General features: G+C 36.9%; 1 protein-coding gene across 6 annotated transcripts in view; it reads left to right on the top strand.

Annotated features, from left to right (window-relative positions):
• The window catches only part of HEATR5A (HEAT repeat containing 5A), a 75074-nt gene extending 52856 nt beyond the window's left edge, over positions 1–22218 (top strand). For 5 of the 6 annotated variants that reach the window (XM_087951769.1, XM_087951765.1, XM_087951770.1 and 2 more), the window contains 14 exons: positions 1568–1747; positions 2391–2630; positions 4071–4252; positions 4587–4655; positions 5303–5482; positions 7670–7901; positions 8181–8429; positions 9563–9690; positions 10766–10913; positions 12685–12957; positions 14948–15172; positions 17902–18053; positions 19996–20209; positions 21457–22218. In XM_087951769.1, the coding sequence (XP_087807895.1) occupies positions 1568–1747; positions 2391–2630; positions 4071–4252; positions 4587–4655; positions 5303–5482; positions 7670–7901; positions 8181–8429; positions 9563–9690; positions 10766–10913; positions 12685–12957; positions 14948–15172; positions 17902–18053; positions 19996–20209; positions 21457–21761 (2777 nt within the window). In that variant the 3' untranslated portion in view covers positions 21762–22218. Of the gene's footprint in view, positions 1–1567; positions 1748–2390; positions 2631–4070; positions 4253–4586; positions 4656–5302; positions 5483–7669; positions 7902–8180; positions 8430–9562; positions 9691–10765; positions 10914–12684; positions 12958–14947; positions 15173–17901; positions 18054–19995; positions 20214–21456 lie in introns of all 6 variants that reach the window. The other variant, XM_087951768.1, reaches the window with a different exon arrangement.
• The last annotated feature ends 3606 nt before the right edge of the window (positions 22219–25824 follow it).

The raw sequence follows: 25824 nt of genomic DNA, 5'->3' as shown, positions 1-25824 counted from the left end.
TAATTTCAGTTATATGGACTTCATGCTGGCTGGGCAATTCTGGGGATTTAAGTCCATATATTTTAAAGTTGCTGAAATTGAAAAACACGGACACCTAGGATTGAATCAATTTGTCACAAAAGTTGAAATCCATTTGGCAACAATCTTTCTTATTTTCCTTCTCATTTCCACATTTCACTTTCCTATTAGGTTTTCCTAAGAGAATCACTCAACCCAAGAATAGGTTTTGTGGCTTTTTGAGGTCCTGCAAAGAAAAGAGAGAGACAATTCCTTGTTTCATTGATATAAAAGGTTTTACCAACAGAATCTATTGGGTTTGCCCATAGTGGGTTTTACCCATCATATAACAAACCTTTAACACTGCAGAAATGGTGATATGTTTTCTGCCCGGCATCAGAAACCCTTTTTTAATATAAAGCAATTACGCATAATCCTCATATTATATCTTCAAACAAAGGAATGACTTGCAGAAATATATTTCTCACTTCAGGTTGCAACCTAGGCTGAAACTCTCATGATTTGTTGAAACAGCAACTATCCATGACTAAATTTCTGCTACAAAATAAATCAAAATAATGGAGTAACTATAGGAATGGGGAGTTAACTGGAAATAAACCACAGTAGCAATAATAAGGATTTATGCAACAATGCTTCATTTGGAATATGTCAGCAGTATTACTGCTGATTTGTGGCCTGATGTTTGGGTAAACAGATCAGCATAATCTTATGATTATTTTCTGAATATGTGCTTTATGTCTGTTGTGATTATCTTTGTATAGATCCCATCTAGATGCTGAAAGAAAAATAATGTATAGACCTGGCACTAATCAAGAAAACACAACCAAATAACCTCATACAATTTTTCAATATGTCAATTTAAGATATTGTAGTATTTCTAAACAAAGCTGAGCTTTTTTGATGGTACTAAGCCACATTTTTAAAGGGTTTTTCTTAACAATACTAGGAAAAATTGGAGTAATACATTAGCCATGTAAGTAGGTACGGTTCTGTAATTCTTGAGCTGCTTTTTCCAACTGGACTTTCTTGATTTTTTTACTTTGAAAGAGTTTTCACTTTTTATCTAAGAAGTTTCTTCTGTTTATCCCAAAGGTGATTTTTCAAGAGGCAACTGGGGTTTTTTTTCATTGAAAAAAAGCTTCTTGATGAGAAGCAAAGCATCTTCAAAGAAAAAGCCAGAAAGTTCAGTTGCCTCTTGAAAAGAACCTTTGGGACAACCATGACCTGGATGACTAAGAATCTCCGTAAACTTTCTTTAGTTTAAAACTGAAGAAGCTTCTTGGATGAGAAGCAAAACATTCTCAAAGGGGAGGGGGGAAATAACACAAAAAAGCCCAGCTGCCTTTTGGAAAAAGCACCTTTGGGACAACCCTGACTTACAGTAAATGATTGAGAATCTCCATATACATTTAATCAGCAGCTATCTTCTAAAGGTGCATCAAAATTATTTCAGTATGTAATTTTGAAAGCTTTTAATGGCAATAATTCATTATTTGAATTGAATTGAAATGTGCTCATCATGTTCAGTTTTTTTATCTAAAAAATGCAGGTGTTAATATAGGTGAAATAGGCCTTGAAGGAGCTTTGCTGAGTTTGTTGGACAAAGAATTGGACCCAAAACTGTGCCAAGATATCAAAGAAACTCTGACCCATATGCTTATATCAATGGCTGTTGGAAAACTCTCCTTTTGGCTGAAACTCTGCAAAGATGTTCTGGCTGCTTCTGCTGGTATGCTAATACCTTCTTTCTAGAAAGACGTCACGGTATTTTCATCAAGGAAGAGAATAATGCAACCATAGAAACATAGAGTTAGCAAAAATCTCAGGAGTCATCTATTCCAATATCCTCCTTGGTGGAGACTTTCAGATGTCTCTCAGTTTATTTTGGATATGATAAATAATGTGATTCATAAAGTCACCTAATGTGGAGGATTATGAAACGGAAGAAAGAAGCCCTAAATTTTTGGCCACTAGACATTTGAAATAGTGTCTGCCTTTTGCAGCCTGTATGGATGCCAAGATCATTATCAAACCTCACTCCCACCCCTTTACATGTTCCTGGTCTTATCAAGAAGACAGTGCAATGGTTCTTTTTGGTATTAGTATCTAAATATTGTTGATTTTTTTTTAATCTTAAGGCTTCCTAGTATTTTTTAGCATCAGAAGAAACAGTTGCATTATAAGGAAGCATAGCAACTTAAATACCTTTTCCTTTCCCGTTCATTTGCCTCTCCATTTCCTGCTTCCTTCCACATCTGGTTGGTTATTCACCCTGACCTTTTCATGGTTATAACTTCATTGTCATCTTGCTATTTTAACCATGTGAGCAAGCTCAGTAAACAGTTTGCTTTCCATTTTGTGTCTCAATGCAGATTTTACAGCTGTATCTTCAGTGGATACAAGCCAAGAAGAAGAGGGTACTCAAGGAGATGATGAATTGGCATTAACTTTGGCAAAGAAGGATAAATTGCACCCATTCCCACATCCCCGATGGTCTACTAGAGTTTTTGCTGCAGAATGTGTTTGTAAAATTATCACCCAGTGTGAGAATGCGGGCGGTGCTCATTTTGACATAGCTTTAGCACAGGAAATGAAACAAAGGGACTCAAGAGGTATGTGCTGATGTTGACTTAAATATCAACTGGGAAATGTCATGGAATTCAAAGCACAGATACATTTAATTTTGATGAATAACCACTTTCCTTATCACTTTTATCACAATTGACAAGAAGTCTGTGAGCTTTTAGACCTAAATTACTACTGTTTGGCTCAATGAAACAATTCTGTGAAGCACTTCTAAAGACAAAGGATAGACTGCCCACCTATTTTATTAAAGGCTGTAATCTTTACATTTCATGACACACTGTTTATTATTTATATGGGTCTCTATCTTTGGACATATATGACAGCTCTGAACATTAGACAAATGTGAACTATATTCCCCAGAATTTTATTCCACAATAAATTGTTCATCTATAGTACGCTGAATGTAATCTGAAAATACAAGTCACAGATGTATGTACTGTACAAAAGTTTGACAATCTACAATTATAATTTTTGATTTACTGTTACAGCCAATTCTAACTTTCAGTATAGATGGGTAAGAAAATACCTTACCCTGTTGGTAAGCCTTTTATACCAATGTACAACTAGATACTTTCAGAAAACACAAAAATGTAAAATCATCCACTGGTGTTGCTTTCTAAGTGTTGCTATTTAAAACATACCATTCGTAGGATTGCTAATCCCTGATCTTCCCACTTAAATATTATCAATTTCTTTTTAGCTTTTAAATATGATTATATATATATTTATCATGTCTTCCCTTTCCCCCCCTTTGCTCTGAGCTTAAAAGTCCCAGACTTTCCTTCTAGGGAATCTGATTAAGACTCCTATTTATTTTGGTTGGCCTGTTTTTACACTTTTTTTCCAGCTCAAAACTTCTTTGTGTTTATCAGAACAATGTGCAGTATGCCAAGGAGAATTGCATTATCAAGTTTTGTTTGAGTGTTGTTATACTATATGTTGCCTTTTTATTTCCTTTGAAAATGTTTCTAAGCATGTCTCTTCTAGCCTGACCAACACTGCTTCGCCCTGACCTTGGATCATGTCTTCAAAATCTCTTTTTTGATCAAACCCTTTATAACTCAGGGCCCATTAATATGTAAAGTTTGATTTTTTTTATGTCAATGTACATCACCATGCCTATATTTACAGGAATTGCATATACTTTTTTTGAAGCAAATTCACCCAGTTATATATATACTTTGTAATGCTTTGGAATCCTATTTTCATTGCACCATAATACCTTGAACACATTAGTATGATCAATATACTTCATTATTATCCACATCTCTTGTTTATAAATTAAAAAAATATTGATCTTACACCAATCTCTAGAAACTTCACCTTGAATATCTCTTCATTTTGTAGATTCTCCATTTAGTCCTACTTTTCTTTTCCTATTATACAGTAGGAAAGGAAGAGGTAATGGGCATAAATTTTTTAAAGTACCAAAGTTTAAGTTCATGTTATCCTTTCATCACATACAGGTGATTTCTTGGTATTATATTTAGCTGACTTAATTCGTATGGCTTTTATGGCTGCCACTGATCATAGCAACCAACTTCGTCTTTCTGGACTTCAGATGTTGTTAATTCTTATTCGAAAATTTGCTGCTGTAGTAGAGCCAGAATTCCCAGGTCATGTAATACTGGAGCAATACCAAGCCAATGTAAGTAAATTTTGAGAGGAGTTTGCCAAAAAAGAAAGACCAAGTTACATATTATTGCTTTTTAATATTTAAGATAACAGAAAATAATATTTCTAGTGTTTTGGAATTGGCTGTTTAATTATGTGCCATAAAATGTATGAATTTGATAAATCTAAATGTGTTTTCTTTGGATATGTGCTGGTAATACTATAACAACAAATGGATGGATATTTAATAAATTAATATTTATTATTCAACAGTCTCATATAACTACTTTAAGGTTAGCTTTCTTAAAGAACAGTTATTCAGATGTTAGGCTATATATCATTTTATCAAATCTTTATCATTTTTTTAGGTTGGTGCTGCTCTTAGACCAGCCTTTACCTCAGAAACACCACCTGATGTAACAGCAAAAGCATGTCAGGCAAGTTGATTTTTTTCTCCCCACTGCTTCTAATGACCCTCACTATCCTCCTCCTCCTCCTACTATCTTTAAAATGTTAGTCTCAAATTACATTTTACATCATGGCCAATCACAGATAAAACATGATAATAGAAACGATGAAATATTTGTTCATTAAAAACTAGATCAGAAAGAGGATTGTTTATGCCACTTATTCATATGCTTTTCATTGTCTTTATTGCTATTCATTTTTAGAATTATTTCTAATAACTCCTTCAGTCAGTTCATTTGTAGAAATTAGTTTAATTTAGATTAAAGGAATTATAATTATGTTTTTTTATTATTTATTTATCATATTTAAGAACCACCCATCTCCCTCATGAAGGGATTATATATTGGAAAACTTTATAATAAATAAATTAGTCAAAATATCTAAACGTACGATAATTTTACACGCATGCTCTGTAAAATTGCACTAGAAATAACAAGAAAGTCGGATCAGAGCAAATAAACCCATCTAATCCAGCATTTTGTAGGCATGGTAACCAACTAGAACCCAACAAATAGGACATAAGACAAGAGGATAGCACCACCCATATTTTTCAGTAACTAATATAAAAGAGTTTATTGCATTAGAGAAAAAGTAACCACATCATTTGGTTTTGTAGGTTTGCAGTGCTTGGATAGCAAGTGGTGTAGTAAATGATCTTAATGACCTTCAAAGAGTTCATCATTTGCTTGTGACTTCCTTGACAAAAGTACAGGCTGGAAAAGAAGCACAAAATCAACTATACAATGAAGGCACATCTACTATGGAAATACTTGCTGTACTAAAAGCTTGGGCAGAGGTATTTTTTTAACAAATATGATTTCATCAGTGCTTTGGAATTAATAATTATGGAAAAAAACCTATCAGTTTAAAAACTGGAATTAGAGGCTGATTTCTTTTCAAACTAGGCCTTTTACAATAACTTTCTTAGCTAAAAATTAATCTTAACATAATACCTTTAGGAATTAAAGAGCTTTTTTCAAGTGAAGTACCCTATCTACTATTTGTTGTCAAGTTGGGATAATAAATGCATGCTATTTTTAATAGGGTTAGACATATATAAATTATCTATTATATGCAATGAAATGTTATTTTAACATTAAACGTATGCAGTATAAATTAAAGCCTTTTGTTGGAAATACAATTCCCTTGTCTTTTGCCCAACAGTGTACAACAACAGAAGAAGCATTGTTATTGTTTACAGAAATTCTATTCCTACTAACAGAGAAAACAGTATCCTGGATCTTTTCCAACTTGTCTATTCTGGCATTACTTGTGTCAGTTTTCATTCTTTAATGACAGGCAAATCCAATCTGTCTCAGAAAAAATAAGAGAAATAGCTGGATTTCTTATCTTTTGCTTTGTATGCATGCCTTCAAATCAGTGTTGAGTCCTGACGACTGCCTGGACATTACTGTATTTTTCAGACTATAAGACGCTCCAGACTTTGTGATCAGGGATGGGATTCAATTTTTTTAACAACCGGTTCTGTGGGCGTGGCTTAGGTGGTGCGTGTGGCTTGGTGGCCATGTGACTGGGTGGACGTGGCTTGGTGGTCATGTTATTGGCTGGGCGTGGCCAACTCAATATCACTCACATCAAGGCACCATCTCCTCGCCTGGCCTCTCATGACTGTGGGGATGCTGCAACAGTCATAAGTGTGAAAAATGGTCATAAGTCACTTTTTTCAGTGCCATTGTAACTTTGAATGGTCACTCCACACAAGCAAAGGAGGGGGGAAAAACTCCAGAGAAGTTCCAGAGACAGGAAGTCTAGTCCTGCCAAGAATGTAATAAGGGTTAACGGAGAGGCAGTTTCTATAAGCAACACCAGAATGTTTCCTTCCTGCCTTCCTTACAGGACTAGGCCAGTAATTTCTTCTAACAACCGGTTCTCTGAACTGCTTAGAATGTCAACAACCAGTTCTAGTGAATAAGTGCGAACTGTTAGAATCCCATCCCTGTTTACGATGCCCATTAGCTTTAGAGGAGAAAAACAAGGGGAAAAAAATCTGCCCCTGTCTCCCAGCATCCATCCGGTATTCATCTGTCTAGCATCCTTACAGCAAACAGCCTGGTCAGCTTCAGCACATTATCCCAGCCCCAGCATGTGGCTCATCAGGGCTCCACTTCATTGCAACCACCACCGCTCGGTCAGCTGAGCCAAGCAGCTGATTGGTGATTGGATTTGCTTCCAGGAATACCACTGATCAGCTGTTCTAGGCAGCGGGGATCGCCACAGCTTGTTCGCCACTGCCACCTGTTCGCCACCACCACTGCGGTGCGTTTGCCATCACCCATTCACTCAGGTCCATTCGCCACCGCCTGTTCACAGCCACCCATTCACTGCCAATCTCCGGCGGTGGACGGGTGGCAGCGATAGGGGACAGTGGTGATCCCTGCCGCCTATAACAGCTGATCGGTGCCGCACCAACAGACATTTCCACCCACTTTTTTTGGGGGGGGGGGGAGTCATAGTCCGAAATATAAAGTAGTTCCTGTACTTTTCGTGGCAAGTTTTCAGAAGTGGTTTGCCATTGCCCGCTTCCTAGAGCTTAGAGAGAGTGATTGGCCCAAAGTCATTCAGTGGGCTCTGTGCCCAAATCAGAACTAGAACTCACAGTCTCTCTCTATTTCTAGCCAGCTGCCTTAACCATTACACCAAATCAGCTTCTTGCTTTCTTTAGCAAGATAAAAACAATAATAATTCAGCTCCTGTGAACATGAATTAATTCTTTTATTGTTATTAATATTAGAAAGGTATGGTCATCGGTTTTTTGAGCTTGTTGTACTGTTAGAATGTTACAAACAAATCATGACTTCATGAAAACCAATAAACAGCTTGAAAGCAATAACCTTTCTCTACTGTAGCTTACCAGCAGCTGGCAATTTTTTTCGAGTACCATAACTGGTGTTATTTTTTTCTATTCAAATTTTCTATTTGGTAAGAACTTTAAAGTTCCATTTGCTCTTCTTATTTCAAACAGGTTTATATAGTTGCCTCACAAAGACAGAAGAAACAAAATGACATCAATAGTCCACCTTTGGTTAAAAACATTTCAGAGGAAAGTTTCCTGGATCCATCCTCTTCAGTGGATGAACTTCTGGATTTAGTCCAAGTGGATCTAGGGAATCTGAGCAAACTCTGGCTTGCTGCACTTCAGGATTTTGCTCTCTTAACTTTGCCTTCAGAATTTGCTTCTCAACTTCCCTCTGAAGGTAAGAAGTCAAATAAAGCAAATATTTCTATTGAATCCATTTGGCAGGTATAGATTCTGCAGAAATCGAGCTTCATTTCCTGAAGCACTATAGCTACTAAACAGAGGACAAAAATAAAACATAAACTTTTAGAGTAATGAAAGATATATCAACAGAAGCTGCCAAAGTTTTGTTTGTTTTTTGAATGATAGAAATCATGTCTCTGACTCTTCTCATCACCTTGTTACAAATATTTGGAGGGATTTGAAGCAAACTGAATATGTATCGTTTTATTTGTAGGTGGTGCCTTCTATACTGCAGAAACAATTGAAAATGCAAGACCGCATTATCAAAACGCCTGGGCTCAGATTCTTCATGCTACTGCATTATGGCTTACTAGCACTGGTTTTCTGGTTGGTGATTCAGATGAAGGTCTAACTAATCTTTCACGACCTGTTACGCCAACTAGTATGTGTCAAGATTCTACCTCTAGGGCTGCGGTAAAATCACCTGAAGATGTGAATACTGATAGACTTCATCTTGTTCTGGGTTAGTAAGTATGTAAACTTTTCTTTGTCATATTTTTCATGACAGTTTTTGCCAGGTTCACTGAAATTTGCTATGAACTGTTATGCTTAAATCAAGAACAATTGCAGACCTTTGTGCATGAAATTAGTTCAGAAGATCGATTCTTCTGAGTCAGACAAATGACTTTTGGGCACATAGAACACATGCTTGTAATTGAATTTCTGCTATTGTGTCTGATTTTTGTTTATGAACGTTTGTATATATTATTTTGACTGAATGAAGTGCAGTAAAATGAGGCTAAATCCTGGCAAGATAAGAGAGGCGGAATTAGTAATTCTCTGATTTGTGAATTAGGAGCATTAATGTTTCTGAGTTGGGCAGCTTTTAAATGAAATAATTAAATACATTCTTTCAAATGTACTGTACATTTCCTATGAAAAATTAGGTGCATAATCTGGGCTCTTTTACAACAATTTGTTTAAATAGATTACAATTCTATTTACAATTACTGTAAATAGAATGACTTTTCCCTATATCAAAAGTCTAACTATGTTTAAAACCTGGATATCTTACAAAGTACCTTTTTTTTATTCTATCCTCTAAAGCAGTGGTTCCCAACCTTTTTTTCGCCCCACACCCCTAAAGAAATTTCACTCGAACCTCGCACCCCCTGAAATAAATAATAAATAAAAATGCCAACATATAGCCAATATCCTATTATTTACCTGGACTTTTCTCGCACCCCCTGGAATATCGTCTCGCACCCCCAGGGGGTGCAAGCACCCCAGGTTGGGAACCCCTGCCCTAAAGTATTAAGAAAATAACATTGGTTAAGCGGTTTCGATAGGCTGCACAAGAAAGGCCAATTTAAGCTCAGGAACCCAACATCTGGATTTTTCTGCCAACTAATGTGCTATTAATTCATTCATGTCACTAATTCAACTTCATGCTACACCTTTTCTATTCATTATTCTGATTGTTCTGACTGCACTGTGGGCATTTTAAGGGAATGTCATTGACAGTGACGTTATTGTAATTCATTTTAATTAGTGGTATCAGCAGTTTGCTTTCTCAATTAAAAGTGAAATATAAATTTTATACTTTTAAACTTTATGTTTAATTCATCTAATGTTCCCTGACTCCATTTTCTTTAGGAATTAGCGTGGAATTTCTCTGTTCTCCCCGGTCAGATGAAGCGATGGAAAACATTATTGCTTGTCTGGATGCCTTGCGGGTCCTGCTTGAAGTTCCCTGGCCAAGATCTAAGATTGGAAGTGATCAGGTAACATTCAAAACTTCTGAGTTAGTTCAGCTGGATATTATGAATGCTTTTGCCAAATGTCTGTAGAAACTTATGTCTCTCTTCCCTGGTGATATGGGCAAAATGGGACAGCTATTTGAATAGTCTCTATGACAAAGTAATTTATGTAGGAATTGTATCCAGTTTAGAGTCACTTTCAACTGTATTTTCTATCATCTGTGATCAGTAGGGGAGTCGATAATTTTAAGTATGGGCAGAGTATAATTAATTACTAATGTAGTAATGATTATAATTCATAAACTCATATGGGACATCTACTATAAGAAGGCACTTATACATGGATCCACGATGTCTGTATCAAGAACAGAAGTTTTGTTCATTAGTCATTCAAAAAACTATGCATTTCCAGTTTTGTTATGAAATATATAGCTGTATGGCTTGCATATTTTTCTTTTAATTTTACTACTCTTATAACTTCAACAGGTACGTATTAAAGTGTCATTGTTCTGTCTTAAAATAATTCTCTGGGACATAGTGAGAAGAATTATAAGTTACTTTTGGACTATGGGAAGAGAAATAAAATCTGTTCAGGAACAGGAAAGCAATTAGGCCAAGTATGGACAACCTACAGTATTGAGTCCCTTTTATTTTGATGGTTTTTGACTCTCAATATCATGAATATCATGAATATCCCAATATCGTGAAGCTGAAATTTGCAGTGAACAATAAAATAAATAATGGCATAGAATCCTGCAATCTTCCTCTTAAGAACTAAAAAAAAAGCAGAGGCTAAAAACTTTGCCTTTGTTTTTCCTTCAGACACTTCTTCCTTGTATTTCCACTGAACGCACTACACAGAAGATGAAAAATTATTTTTAAAATCTGTGCCTATGGAAAGGCATGAAAAAATCTCTTAACACAACATGTATTCTAGGGTTTTAATAGGGTTTGACACTGAAAACATGAATTCTTCAGGTTTGAATCGAAACAAGTGTTTGGGGGCAATTCTTTTCCATTCATTCTAATCTACCTTAATTGTATTAAATATACTGTATTAAAACTTAAGTAAACAGTCTGCTGTATTTCCCATATATAGGAACTGAGTGTGGAGTTGTTGAATGTTTTACATCGACTTATACTGACCAGAGAGTTCCCAGACATTCAACTGGCTGCTCTAGAAGTTGTCCAACAGGTTCTTTTCGCAGCACAGGAGCATGTCAAGGAAAAACGGAGAAGTGCAGAAGGTAGAGCCATATAACAGACTTGATCGAACTTCTTATGACAGTTGTTTCATTTTAGATGAAAGAAATGCTTCGTTTACTCACAGCAGTATATTTTGTATTCATGATTTTGAATAATTTCTGTATTTGTCTCAGATTAATATTGAGGGTAGGATGGAGGGTGGTGGTAATTTTAGCAGAGAGTAGTTTAACAAATCGATTTTTTTTTTTACTTCTATAATTTTCTTATCTTTTAAGTGTAGTAAGGATTTGGCAGAATGACTACAGCTAATTTTAACAAAAGGCATTCTATTTTATCCTATAGTTCCAAACAAAATGATGTGGCTTCTCTTACGAGTAACTGTGGATATTGTAATTGTTGCTTTGTTCAACAAAGAATTCTCAATATCTTTACAAAATTAATTTCTAGCATGTAGCAGAGATGACAACCAGTGGTGGGATTCAAATTTTTTACTACCGGTTCTGTGGGTGTGGCTTAGTGGGTGTAGCATGGCTTGGTGGGTGTGGCTTGGTGGGCATGGCAGGAAAAGGATACTGCAAAATCCCATTCCCTCCCCACCCCACTAACCTGCTTTCCAGCTTCCTTCTCCTGTGCAGGGCAACAAAAGAAGACCCAGCCGATCAGCTGGGACTCGGGAGGCAAAGAAGGGAAGGGGGCGTGGCCAGTCAGAGGTGGTATTTGCCAGTTCTCCGAACTACTCAAAATTTCTGTTACTGGTTCTCCAGAACTGGTCAGAACCTGCTGAATACCACCTCTGATGACAACCTACTTCCTTTAAAATGCCATTTACATAAAGGGGGTATTTTAAATAATAACAAATGTTGCAGTATCTTGTAAATGAGATCTTTATCCATGCTGTCAGATACTTTCCTGGAGCAGATTTCAGCTCTATAGATAATCCTCACAAATTTATGTGGGCACTGGACAAATGGTACTTATAACTGAACTTTAAAGTTCTGGTTGTGCCAGCACTCCAGAGGTCATCTATTCATGATCTGGGTGCTTGGCAGCCGGAGTGCACCTATGATTGCAACATCCCATAATAATGTGATTACCATTTCTGACCTTCTCTGCCAGTTTCCCATAAACAAAGCTGATAAGGAAGGCCACACGTGGGCCGGATAAATCTGTGCCTGGCAGCAGTCACTGCAAGACTCAGGGCCCTTATGCTGTGTTAGCCCCTTATGCACCATCCTCTCACCCACAGCAGCCATTTATCTGGCTGTCCAGTCTCTTATTAAAATCCTCTAGTAATGCAAGCAATTCCACTGATTAATTATGCTCAATGGCGGGAAATTTCTCCTTAGTTCTTGGTTGGATTTCTCTTTATTAAGCTTCCATCCATTCTTGTCTTGCCCTCAGTTGCTTTTGATTAGTTGATCCCCTCGGCTCTGTGACAGTCCGTTAAATATTGGAAGACTGCTATCATGTTACTCCTAGTCCTTCATTGGATAGTTCCTGCAACTGTTCATCATACGTTTTAGTCTCCAGGCCCCTAATCAACTCCGTTGCTCTTCTCTACAATCTTTCTAGAATCTCAACATCTTTTTATATCATGGTGATCAACACTGGATGCAGTATTCCAAGTTCTTCTAATAGCATAGATTATTTATACAGCAGATCAATGTGCAGCTTGTCCGTGCTGCATCAGGTTATAGGGGATGTATACTATCCAACAAATAAGAACACTGCAACCAGAAGCTATTTAAGAAGCTTCAAAGAAGATTTTTTTTTATCAATAAAACATAATATTTACTCTTTACTTCACTATAGTTGATGATGGGGCTGAAGAAAAGGAGACATTGCCCGAGTTTGGAGAAGGCAAAGATACAGGAGGACTTATACCAGGAAAGTCTTTAGTCTTTGCAACACTGGAAATGTGTGTGTGTATTCTTGTAAGGCAGCTACCTCAGCTAAACCTGAAGATAACAGGTAGCCCTGGAATTACAGCTGGAAAACCTCAGTTGTTATCAGCAGACGGGAACAGATTGGTAGCAGCAGCCCTGGGAATCCTCTCTGGTGTTCCTGCAGTCTGTTCACCAGAAGGTAGGATGAAATTCCGCTATACATTACAGAATTTGTATTTATTTTAATTTCTTCTGCAAAAGAAATAAACAGCAATATGTGAAGTAAAAAGGATATATTTAAGCACAGACTGAGAAGGACCTTAATTTATTTTCCTTATTCTGTGAATTGAAAGCAATTTACTTATTTATGACCCATGGTGGCGCAGTGGTTAGAGTGCAGTACTGCAGGCTACTTCTGCTGACTGCCGGCTGCCTGCAATTTGGCAGTTCGAATCTCATCAGGCTCAAGGTTGACTCAGTCTTCCATCCTTCTGAGGTGGGTAAAACGAGGACCCAGATTGTTGGGAGCAATGTGCTTATTCTGTAAACCACTTAGAGATGCCTGTAAGCACTGTAAAGTGGTATATAAGTGCTATTGCTACTAAAACAGTGCAAGACAGTAAATTCACATAACTTCAAGCAATTGGTGTATGCTTTAAAAAAACCTCAATAAAAGATTTTAATAAATAAAACAGATCTTTCACAATTCTGACTTAGTCATCTCATGCAAAAGCATTCTTATGGAAGTCGACTCTTAACATATAGAATTATTAATTAAAATGGTATTTAGAATTATCTTTTTGTGTGATTATTAGAATATAACAATTTGAATGGAACGTAACAGTTGTGTATACTAATAAAGTATTTGTAGCTCAGGTTTGAAATGGGAAATGTTTGGTACTCTCTGAGATTTGTTTTCTTGCAGATATTTCATTACCCAAACTAGGTAACATATTAGCACTGATGATGCTATCTAGTTTAGATAATGAAACATCTGCAAGAAAATAACCAAACTCAGAGAACACCAAGGCCTAAATCAGTTCTGCATACTATCTAGCTGCAGATTCCAACTCTAGCTGCCATAAGCATTCCATAATAGATTCACAGTGAATTTTACAAAACAAATAAAAATAATATACTATAATGTCAATTGTGTGCATTGACATTATATACTATAATGTCAATGCACACCAAAGAGACAAAGAGGAATCCTTAAAGTATGACGTTCCCTTCGGTCTCCTTCAACTCAGATTTTGTAGGAGTGACAAAATTATTATTATATCAGATACACTGAATGAAATCACAATTTAAACCAATGGGTTCAGCATTTTTATGCAGATTAATTGTAGGAACTATCTATTGATCTGTTGTCATTATATTTACGACTTCCTAATTATAGAGGGCTGATGCAGATGGATGGAGGTGATTACTGCATGCTTTCAGTACAATTTTTTTAATTTACATATTTGAAGATATTTATGCAGTGAAGGAGCACCTTGAATAAGTTTAAGCCAGGGGTGTCAAACTCATGGCCCACTGTGGCCTGGATGCATCACGCTCTGGCCATGCCCACACCCATTTTAGAGAAGGGGAAAAAAGTTGTGATATGTCACGTGACGACAATGTGTTGTCGCAAGTTTGACACTCCTGGTTTAAGCCAACAATGGGAAGCTATGCTCTTCAGAAATTGAAATGTTATTTCCAACATCCTTTAGCTTGGGCCATTCTCACTAAAGTTATTAGAGGTTGAAGTCCAGTGGTAACCTAAAACAGAAAAGATGGTGCTTTGAAAATTATTTTTAAAAAAGAAGATTCTTTTTTCACCAAAGTAGAAGAGAAATATTAGATATTCTTTGCCAGCACTTGACATCTGAATCAATTTTATTAATTAATACTAATTCCAAATATTTCATATTGGTCAGTGGTTGAATAAATACCAGTAAAAGAGTTTCTCTATGTTATATGTTAGTTGCAGAGTGATTATTTTTTCTTAAATTAATCTCATCTCAAATATTTGTGTTAGCATTAAATTGAAGCTTAATTTAGAAATGACAATTCTTATTAAATACAACACTGAGCTTGAAATAATGGAGTACTAATAAATGCATATGGAATTCAAGTTTTGTTCAATAGATGCTGTAAGATTTTCAGCAATCATATTTATACCATGCATTTGCTATATCCTTCAGGAAGCATTGCTGTTCTTCCCACAATCTTATATCTGATTATTGGAGTCCTCAGAGAAACTGCTGTGAAGTTATCCAGTGGCCATTTACCCATGACTGTTGCTGCATCACTGCAAGCTCTTAAAGGAGTCCTGTCATCACCCATGGCTCGGGCAGAGAAGAGCCAAATGGCTTGGAATGAATTGCTCCGTAGTGCTCTGGTCACCATTCTTAATTTTTGGGATCAAGGTACAGTATAAGGAAGAAAAAGGTTTACTTTATATGATATAAGCATCATATACAGCATAAGAAATAATTTCATACTCAGATTAGTAATATGCTACTTGGGCACAAAATAATTAGCTACTGCTGCTTAAAAACAACTCTAGTTACCTGGAGGGTGCAAGTTTCTTCTTTGCAGCAAACATGCTCTTTGCCCTTTTCTATGCTGATAACCTCTGTTTTGTTCCTTTCCTAATGGAGTTCACTTCTTGCATTCCCTTACAGTATTATTTTTATTTGAATATTAGCTTGCACAAACTGTGCCACAAATATTTCTTTTCCATTTTCTTTTTCCAACTTTGGCATATTCATTAATTCCAAATTGCCTATCCTAACTGGGTTAGGTATTCACTGTACTTTATTGGGACCTGTTGTTTCTTGCAATGTTGAATGTAGCAGGTTCATAGCTGTAAAGAAAAGCACAGAATTGGAATTGAGAAGTCCACAAATTTGGAGAGATCCTCCCCAAATTTGTGGACTTCTCGACATTGAACATTGCAAGAAATAATAGGTCCCAATAAAATACAGTGAATAAACGTTTCTCAAAGTTTAGATATCCAGCAATCAATTTAATCTCTTTCACATATAGAAAATCTTTAGAAGCTTTAAGACTGTGAATCCAGAATTTATTCACTTATTAGCAGAAAAACCTAGAAAAAATACATTTGTTATTTAAATCTGACTATTGGTTTTCTTATTTACTATGCATGACATTCTGATTTTGTTGGGAAGATTGCCTGCATGAAACAATCTGAAGAATTTTAAGCACATTATTTTGCCAACTGAAGTTGTTTTGATAGAGATGCTGCGCTATTAAGAATGTTGGCATTCCAACAGCAGTAGAAATGGTAAATGTTGGAGGTTAAAATGTGTGTATATGAGTTTTTCTTATTAAGATTTTCTGTAACAAAGTAAATTATGTACAGGGAGTAGATCAGAATAATAGGTAAAGCCTGGCACCTGGCTAACCATATCAAAGAGTATCTGCTCAGTTTATCAGAGAAGGAAGGCAGAAAGAACTAAGGAGAAATTTCTTGACAGTGAGAACAATCAACCAGTGGAACGGCTTGCCTCCATGTGGGTATTCCATCATTGGAGGTTTTTAAGAAGAGATTGGAAAGCCATTTGTCTGGAGGGGGTTTGACTGGAAGACCTGAGAGGTCCCTTCCAACTCTATTACTTTGTACTCTATAGGTCATGGAGATTTGCAATCTATTGGACAATAGGAACAGGAAGTAAATGTTTTAATTCTCCACTTACACGCCACTGCCCCCATGTGGTTAGTATATAGCAGAGGAGCATCACTTCAATCTCTTAACGTGTTATTGGAATTATACCATTTTAAAATGTTTTTGCAGTTACAGCTTTAATACAATATTAAAACATAAGCATTTTATTTTTAAAAAGTCTTATTGCCTGACATTAAAATAGTTCAATAGTATTTTATATTTAGTCCTTGCTTAACCTCCTAGTTAACCTCCTAGTATTGGGGATGCGGTGGCTCAGTGGCTAAGATGCTGAGCTTGTCAATCAGAAATGTCGGCAGTTTGGCAGTTCGAATCCCTAGCACCGCGTAACGGAGTGAGTTTCAGTTACTTGTCCTAGCTTCTGCCAACCTAGCAGTTCGAAAGCACGTAAAAATGCAAGTAGAAAAATAGGGACCACTTTGGTAGGAAGGTAACAGTGTTCCATGCACCTTTGGCATTTAGTCATGCCGGCCACATGACCAAGGAGACGTCTTCGGACAGCGCTGACTCTTCGGCTTTGTAATGGAGATGAGCACCGCCCCCTAGAGCCAGAAACGACTCGCACGTATACTTTACCTTTTACCTAACCTCCTAGTGAAATAAGCAATCCTGTCACTCAGCAACATGGTAATGAAGCAAGTAATCGTATGACCGCAATTTGCGGTTTTACTGCCAGCTTATCCACTGACACTGTTTATCAGAAATTGGATATGAAGCATGCAAATGGGGATCGCATGACTGTGAGATGCTGCAATGGTCAGAAATTCCCACCAGTTGTGAAGCGTCCTCAGCTTGAACAGATGGCCATGGAGATATTGCAAAAGTCATAAGTGAAACAACTGATCCTGAAGTTATTTTTTCAGCATTATTGTAACTTTGAACAGTTGTTAAAACAGAACAATTGTTAAGCAAAGACTACCTGTACAAGTATGCATTAGACATCATAGATACAGGTAGTCTTAGTCGTTTAGTGATTGTTAGAAGTTACAATGACACTGAAAAAAGGTGCCTTATGACCATTTTTCACACTTACGACTGTTGTAGCATCCCCATGATCACATGATCAAAATTTGGACACTTGGCAGCTGGTATGCATTTGTGACAATTGCATTGTCCTGGGATCATGTGATCACCATTGATAGTCTTCCCAGATGGCTTCCAACAAGCAAAGTCAATGGGGAAACCAGATTTGTTTAACAACTGCATGATTCACTTAACAGCTGCAGTGATTTGCTTAACAACTACAGCAAAAATGATTGTAAAATGGGGCGCAACTCACTTAACAATTGTCTTGCTTAGCAACAGAAATGTTGGCATCAATTATGGTCTGTATGCTTAGTAATATCTTCTTATACAGTTGGGTTCAAAACCATATCAGAACTTGACTTTAATTTTTGATGTTATCATTAGTCTCGTTTCAGATATTTTAAAATGTCTTATTATTGGTAGATGATGCTGGTCAAGAATTGGATGAAAGTAGTCTGCTGACTGCGATCACCGTATTTATTTTGTCTGTAAGTCCAGAAGTTATCACCATGGAATGTCTTCAGAGACAGTGCATTGAGAAGTTTAAATCAGCTATGGAATCTAAAGATCCCATTGTAAGTACAACTTAAACTTGTGTTGAGATTTGCTACCATTCCTCTGCTATGTGCTCATGTTTAGTCCTAATGGAATAGGGTTTCCTGCCTGACCAGAGGGTTGAAGGCCTTCCAACACCCAAGAAGATAGGCTCAAGATCCAGATGGATCTTGACAGACTAGAACACTGGGCCATATCTAACAAAATGAAATTCAATGAAATTCAACAGTGAAGTCCTATACACTTAGGCAAGAAAAACCAAAAGTACACATTATAGACTGGATGAAACCAGGCTCAATAGCAGTAACTGTGAGAGGGATCTTGGAGTCTTAGTGGACAACCAGCTAAATGTGAGCCAGCTTTGTGCAGCAACAGCCAAAAAAGCCAATGCAATCCTAAGTTGTATTAACAGAGGGATACAATCAAGATCAAGTGAGGTACTAATACCACTCTATAAAGTCTTAGTAAGACCATACCTAGAGTACTGCATTCATTTGTTCACCACATTATAAAAAAGATGTTGAGACTCTAGAAAAAGTACAGAGAAGAGCAACCAGGATGATTAGGGGACTGGAAGCTAAAACATACAATGAACGGTTGCAGGAACTGGGCTTGGCTAGTCTAGTAAAGAGAAGGACCAGGGGAGACATGATAGAGGTCTTCCAATATTTAAGGGGCTGCCACAGGTAGGAAGGGGTCAAGCTATTTTCTAAAGTGCCTGTAGGCCAGACAAGGAATAATGGATGGAAACTGAACAAGGAGAGATTTAACCTGGAAATAAGGAGAAACTTTCTGACAGTGAGAACAATCAACCAATGGAACAGCTTGCCCTCGGAAGTTGTGGGAGCGCCATCACTTGAGACTTTAAAGGAGAGATTGGACTGCCATTTGTCAGAAATGGTGTAGGGTCTCCCACTTGGGCAGGGGGTTGGACTAGATGACCTACAAGGTGCCTTCCAACTCTGATGATCTGTTATCTGTTATCTGCCTCTTCCAACTCTGTTTTTCTGTAGCTCTTTTCACTGAATAAGCATGTGCTTCCCACCATTGAAAGTGAGAGGGATGACAGTAGAGTAAATGATCCTCTATGATTCCATCCTGTTATTATCCCACAGCTTTGTTAATGAAAACCTGAATCAGCCTGTTTAGAATTTGATTCTACTTTATATAGTCAATATGTGCTGGAATTGCATCAATCCTGACAAATTATTTGGGAAATCTGAAATGTCTGATCAAGAGAACTTGGGATCTTCACAGAAGTTGACATTCTTATGTCTAAAAATATTGCTTCACCTTTTTGAATTTTTGGAGTGAAAAGTATGATTTCTAACATAAGGAAGTTCGCAAATGGAAATTTTCTGCAGACTTTCCCCCATCTAGCAGCTCCAATTGCTTCATCCCATATTGTTCAGGAATGATTCTCAGGTTTGGGGGGAAATGCAAGGCAGGAAGCTTTCCTTACGCAGTATAAACTTCCTTACCTATGCTTATCTTGGGCTCCAAGACTATATGTTCTTCCTCTTGTTGTGAAGGCATTTATAAAAATCTCAGCATTGGTACTTTTATTGAGGATGTATGGTGTCCTTAAGCAAATAGTCTTTTCTAATTTATACAGTTAGGGAAAAAAGGGGGGGGAGATTCTGGAGCTAGCCTATGTTGGTACCTGACAATATCACCATCATTAATTCTTCTTTCCTCTGCCATGTCCTCTTTATGTCTGTCTGTCTGTCTATCTATCTATCTATCTATCTATCTATCTATCTATCTATCTATCTAAAAGGAGACTCTGTAATTAAGTTTCGGAGTTAACTTCAGGATTTTAACTTTAGCTAAATTAGCTTTAAACCAACTTATAGAAACTGGTGCATAAAGTAATTATACAAATAACAGTTCACGGTGGCAGGTTTAACTTGTTTTTTACATTTGAATGGACTATCTTTCTAAAAAATTCTTTCTTTTTAGGTACAACTTAAATGCTATCAGCTGCTCCTTTCCATTTTCCAGTGTCCCAATCCAGCTGTTTCATATCCTTACATTCATTCATTAATATCTTCAGTAGTGGCCAAACTACAAGAAACAGAAAAAAATAAACCAGAGAATTCTGCTGAACTCCAAGTTATTCAAGAAGGAATAAAGGTAGTGGCTGCTGTTATAGCCCTTGCTGAGGAAGAGCATCGTAAGTGTTCTTTGCATATTCTTCCAATTGTCCCACCTACAAAACACTGTTAATATTATCTGATTTCTAGTTAGTGGCATTGTTTTAGCCTTTCTGCTCTGGTATGCCATTACCCTCTACAACAGGGATGTCAAACTCGCATCGTCTGGCAACATCACATGACGTATCAGGACTTTTCCCCTTCACTAAAACTGGGTATGGGCATGGACAGCATGTGACGCATCCAGCCCATTGGCCGCGAGTTTGGCAGCCCTGCTCTATAAGAAGATCAGCATTTGAAGGCATTTTAGGAGAAAATAATAGAACCTTGCAGATTGCAGAAGGGTTCTTATGTTAAAATTGTTTTGCCAAAAACATATGTGTGATTTAGCTGTGATTGAGTGATACGGGACCCTCAGGTTGTTTGTCCCTTGCTTAGAATTATTATTCTGAGAAGCATAGCTTAATTTTGCCCTTGTTATTGATTTTAAATAGATCAATTTTATTGAAGTCACTGAACGTTTGCATCCATGGGAGAGTATGTATGTAGCTGTAGACTACAGCTAGAATCAAATATTTTTAATGCATCAGTTTAGATTTAAAACTGCTTCCAATGCTTTTGTGAATTTATCTATAGCAGGATTATTAGATTCTGTAGGCTTCGTTCCTAATCCCATCCATCTTGTAAACTCTCAGGATTCTTTTCCCCTCCCACCATGTATATGTATACTAGAATGTGATGTTTCTCTGGGTCATATATGTGGATATATGCATAATGGTTATCTTTTGAGAGCTGAATGCAACAAAATTTCATTTTAATGTATGCTGATTAGTGTACATTAAAAAGTGACAATAAAGTTTCTATTCTAAATTGGGAAAAAAAATTCTTGACATAAAAATACTCTTTGCAAATGTGTGCATGTGTTTGGTCTGTTCATAATATCATGAAGAAATGGTAGTAAGATAGTCATAATAAGAGTACAGACCCAAAACAGGCAGAAGTTATGGGGTTTCGTCATTGGAAAATCTCTTGCTTACTTACAGCTAGAATACCGTAACATTCTAAATAGCAAGTTAAAGCAATGTTAATTATTTACAATTAATTAAGCAAGCAAGCCTATTTGTTTGTTGAAAAGTACATTCCACTGTATCAAATGATATCGAGTTTCTGGTATAGTCATTTTAAGAGTTAAATTTAAAAATGAGTAATTATGAAACTGGTGCTATTTATCATTGCTGAATAAATCGTTCTTTTTCCATTTTCACAGGAAGTCAGCTAGTGGCTTGTTTTATTCCTATCCTCATATCTTTTCTTTTGGATGAAAACGCCCTAGGATCAGTTTCAAGTTCAGCAAAGTATCTTCATGAGTTTGCTTTGCATTATCTGATGCAGATTGGTCCACAGTATACGTCAGCCTTTAAACAATCAATGGCTTCTTCCCCATCCATGAAAGCAAGACTTGAGTCAGCCGTAAAAGGAAATCAAGAAAGCATCAAGGATAAGTCAACATCTAAGCATCCAAAGAATCCTGGGAAAGGCTCAAGTATTCAACTAAAGACTAACTTTCTGTGAAAAAGGCTTCTAAATCTTTAAGCACCCTGGTTAGATTGAAAAGTGGGTTTTCCCACAGTTTTATCATGGAGATTTTTGTTTTCATTTCTTTTATGCATTACTTAATTTTGAATAAAGCTCCAGTTCCAGAGAAGTGGTGCACCCGTGCACCCATGCACCCATCTACCTATCCCTCAGCTAATTGACTCAATACCTGCTACAACTTTTACTGCTGAAGCTCCTGAACTAAAAGTATAGTACCAGTTACATTATCTGTTTGCAAATACAATCCCCAATAAGAAGATGGCAATTCAGTTGTTAAAATATATATTACAAGATTTTTTTTCAAAAAAAAGTTGCAATTTTCTTAATTTTATTTACAACATATTACAACGCTAGTGAATAAAATATATTGAAGACTTCATTAAATGTGTTAACATCTTGATATACTTATATTAATAAAACCACTTTTATTTCAGTCTTGAATCTTGGCACAAACACCGACCTAGGGAAGCTCCCATCCATTGCTGTTTCTTGATACTACAGGTATTCCTCGACTTCAAACCACAGTTGGGACTAGAACTTTCATCGCTAAGTGATGCTGTTGTTAAATGAGGCGCGCCTGATTTTACAACATTTTTGCCATGGTTGTCACAGTTGCTAAGCAAACCTGACTCTTCCCCCCCCCCCCCTGTTGATTTTGCTTGTTGGAAGCCCCCGAGAAGGTCATAAATGGAAATCACATGATCCAGAAATGCAGCCACTGTAAATACATGCCTGTTGTCAAGCACCCAAATTTTGATCAATAGGGATGCTGTGATGGTTGTAAGTCTGAGGATCAGTTGTAAGTCACTTTTTTCAACACTATTGTAACTTTGAATGGTTGTTAAACAATAATAATAGCAATAGCACTTATATACCACTTCATAGTGCTTGAAAGCCCTCTCTAAGGCTTTTACAGAGTTAGCCTATTGCTCCCAGCAATCTGGGTCCTCATTTTACCAACCTTGGAAGGATGGAAAGCTGAGTCAACCTTGAGCCAGTCAGGACCCTGGCAGTGGGCAGTAAGTTAGCCTGCAATACTGCATTCTAACCACTGCACCACCACAGCTTACAGCAAATGGCTGTAAGTCAAGGACTACCTGTAATGATTTTTGTGTGTGTTTGTAACTGTCTGGTATGAAATTTTAAACAAAACCCCAAAGGAACTACTTATATTCACTTTTGGCTCCATGAAGTGCATTGCCTGTACATTTTAGATGACAAGTAGGAAAAATTACCCCACATGCTAGAATTAATGACACAAAGTACATGGCTAGCTCTTTTAATCTGACTAGTTTGTTAAAAATTGTTAAATTGTTAATTTTGCTGTCCCATTTTAATTGTAAATTTAATCCCAAAATTCTTTGTAGTTCAATACAATGTTACGCTAATTTAGTCACAACCTAATTAAGTAAAAGGATTATTCTTGAAATCTACAGAAACATAAAATTAGTGTTGAGTAACTAAAACCAACTTTTAAATTATAATTTATAGCTTTACCAATGAATTGTGGAGCAATTACACATTTTATGATGAAAATGCACTTATAAATTCTGTAGTTTTGAATATATATCCAAAGTTAAGCACATCTGTTTATGATTATATCAATGGGACTTTTTACTATCAATACATTTTATTTGATTCTAATGGGACATTTAAAATTTTAAATATATCCTGCCAAGCAGATCATTGAGACTTACATATCTTTTTAGAGTATGAAAATGATTTGAGGCAGTACCACCATATGAGGCATTACATTATTTATTATAATCATTTTGTAGTCTTGAAACATTGATGTACAATCATGCATTCAAATATCAAAGATTCTAATGGGAATGGGTTACTTTTTAAAAAGTGAAATTTATCTGAACTGAACTGCAGTTTGAATTATAAGAACAAAAAACCTGGTAACAAAATTGCAACCAAATTCAAAGAGCACCAAGGATTTCATTTTATAAGCAATCACAATTAACTGAAAATGAAATCTATTTTATATAGATATCTAGGTGTTAATTCTGCAACCATTACAGTATTTTTAAAATTATGCTGGCAACTCAATATTAAGTGAAGTAAAATGAATGTTCAGATGACTCTGATAGTCCAATTTATTAATTTGAGGAAAATAAAAACATATGTAAAATCAATACTCAGGAAGTGATTGTATTTTATTATACATTTTGTACGTAAAATTGTAAATTGTACAGATCTAACCACTTGAGCAAAACTCTGATGTCATTTTTCTAATTTACATAAAAGCTAATTTTCTTCAATTAAATCTGTGTATTTTCTTGTTAAATGATTCCGCATTTCTATATTGTATATGATATCATGTATTAATTTTTATAACTTTTCTCCTGTATTATAAAGTGGGATTCTGGGAAATTTACACATAAAAGCATAAAAACACAATACACACCAAGTTCAGTCAAATGGAAGGCACATTTTAAAAAAAGGATTAAAGAAAGTTAAAAATAAAAAGGCAGCAGGAGTTTCTTCAAGATGCTTAACCATGCCTAGGATTGCATGCCCACATTGAGCCCCACGTGAGTTGGAACAATCAGGTCTTCATGCTTTTGCTAAAGGCTAGGAAAGAGTGGGGGAGGTCCATCTTGCCTCTGGGGGAAAGATGTTCCATACGGCGAAGGCAATGGCAGAGGTTTCCTTCCTGGACCCATCAGTCAAAGTTCTTTAACTGACAAAGTCTCTAACATCCTTACCCTGCCTGCTTGGATGGGATGGATCAGTGTGATGAGGGTAGGATGCAGAGGGGATATTCAGCAGGTTCTGACCAGTTCTGGAGAACCAGTAGCGGAAATTTTCAGTAGTTCGGAGAACCGGCAGATACCACCTCTGACGAGATTCTACAGAATCCTTCCCCTGCCACGCCTACCAAGCCACACCCACAGAATCGGTAGTAAAAAAAAATTGAATCCCACCACTGATAGGACAGTTCCTCAGATAACCTGACCCCATGTCATGCAGGGCTTCAATGGTAATAATCAATTGGACCCAGAAGCAAACTGGCACCCAATGCAGCTCACATAGCAAACATGTTACATGCCCCATCCTTGAGCCCACGTTCTATACCAGCTGTTGCTTCAAGGACAGCCCCATGTACAGCATTGGAACAGTCCATATGGGAGATGAACAAGGCATGAGTGACCAAGACAAAACCTCACACTCTAGGAAGGAGTGTAACTGAACCACAGCAAAGAGATGAGCAAAGGTCTGCCTAGCCACAACTGCCACTTGCTCTTTAAGCAGAGGTTGGGTGCAGAATGACTGCGCTGTCATCCTCGACTCAAATTTGCACTGTGTCTGTCTAGGCAATGCAACCCTATCTGAGACCAAGTATGATACCCCTGGATACAGAGAACTCCCCCCCCCTCATAGCCACTCCATCTTACCACAGTTCAGCTGAAATCTATTCTACCCTATCCAGACCCCCCACAACCTCCAGACAGGTTGCCACAAGGGTTTTAAGTGTGAGGACCAAGTCACTTTTTACAATGCCCTTGTAACTTTGAATGGTCACTAAATGAATGGATGAAATTCAAGGACTATCTGAATGGTTTCTGAGTCAACCTGTTGCACAACTCAGCCAGTTGTGAGTTCTTCTATCAACCACAGTCATTCCCAAAGCAAAGCAAGCTTTGGGAAACACTTGTTTTCACTAGGGAAGGCATAGGGAAGCAAGCCTCCACAATAACAGGGTGCAAGTACCTGCAGGCATAAGGTCATTCTGGAAGAATGAGTGGCCAGGATTATCTTCAACTCTCTGAAATTGCTAGCCACAAGACAATAGGAGGCACAATGCAGCCAGGGATTTGGGTACATAGATTATGCACTGTTTACAGTCAATAATTTGTTATCCAGAACTGTGATTTATTTTCCAAACTTGTTTCAAAGCTGCACCCTTTCCTTAACAAGATCAGTATTCTGTTTTTTACTTATTTTTTTCAAGATTCACAAAGAGAAATTCATGCAAAAACACTATACAACCAGATTATCATATTCCATAGAGGACAGGATTTATCAAAGC

The sequence above is a fragment of the Notechis scutatus genome, chromosome 1 (genome assembly GCF_049901735.1).
Source record: "Notechis scutatus isolate UNSWTSFEM ecotype Mainland chromosome 1, rNotScu1.2, whole genome shotgun sequence".
NCBI lineage: Eukaryota > Metazoa > Chordata > Lepidosauria > Squamata > Elapidae > Notechis > Notechis scutatus.
This window is presented reverse-complemented; position numbering and strand designations above follow the sequence as displayed.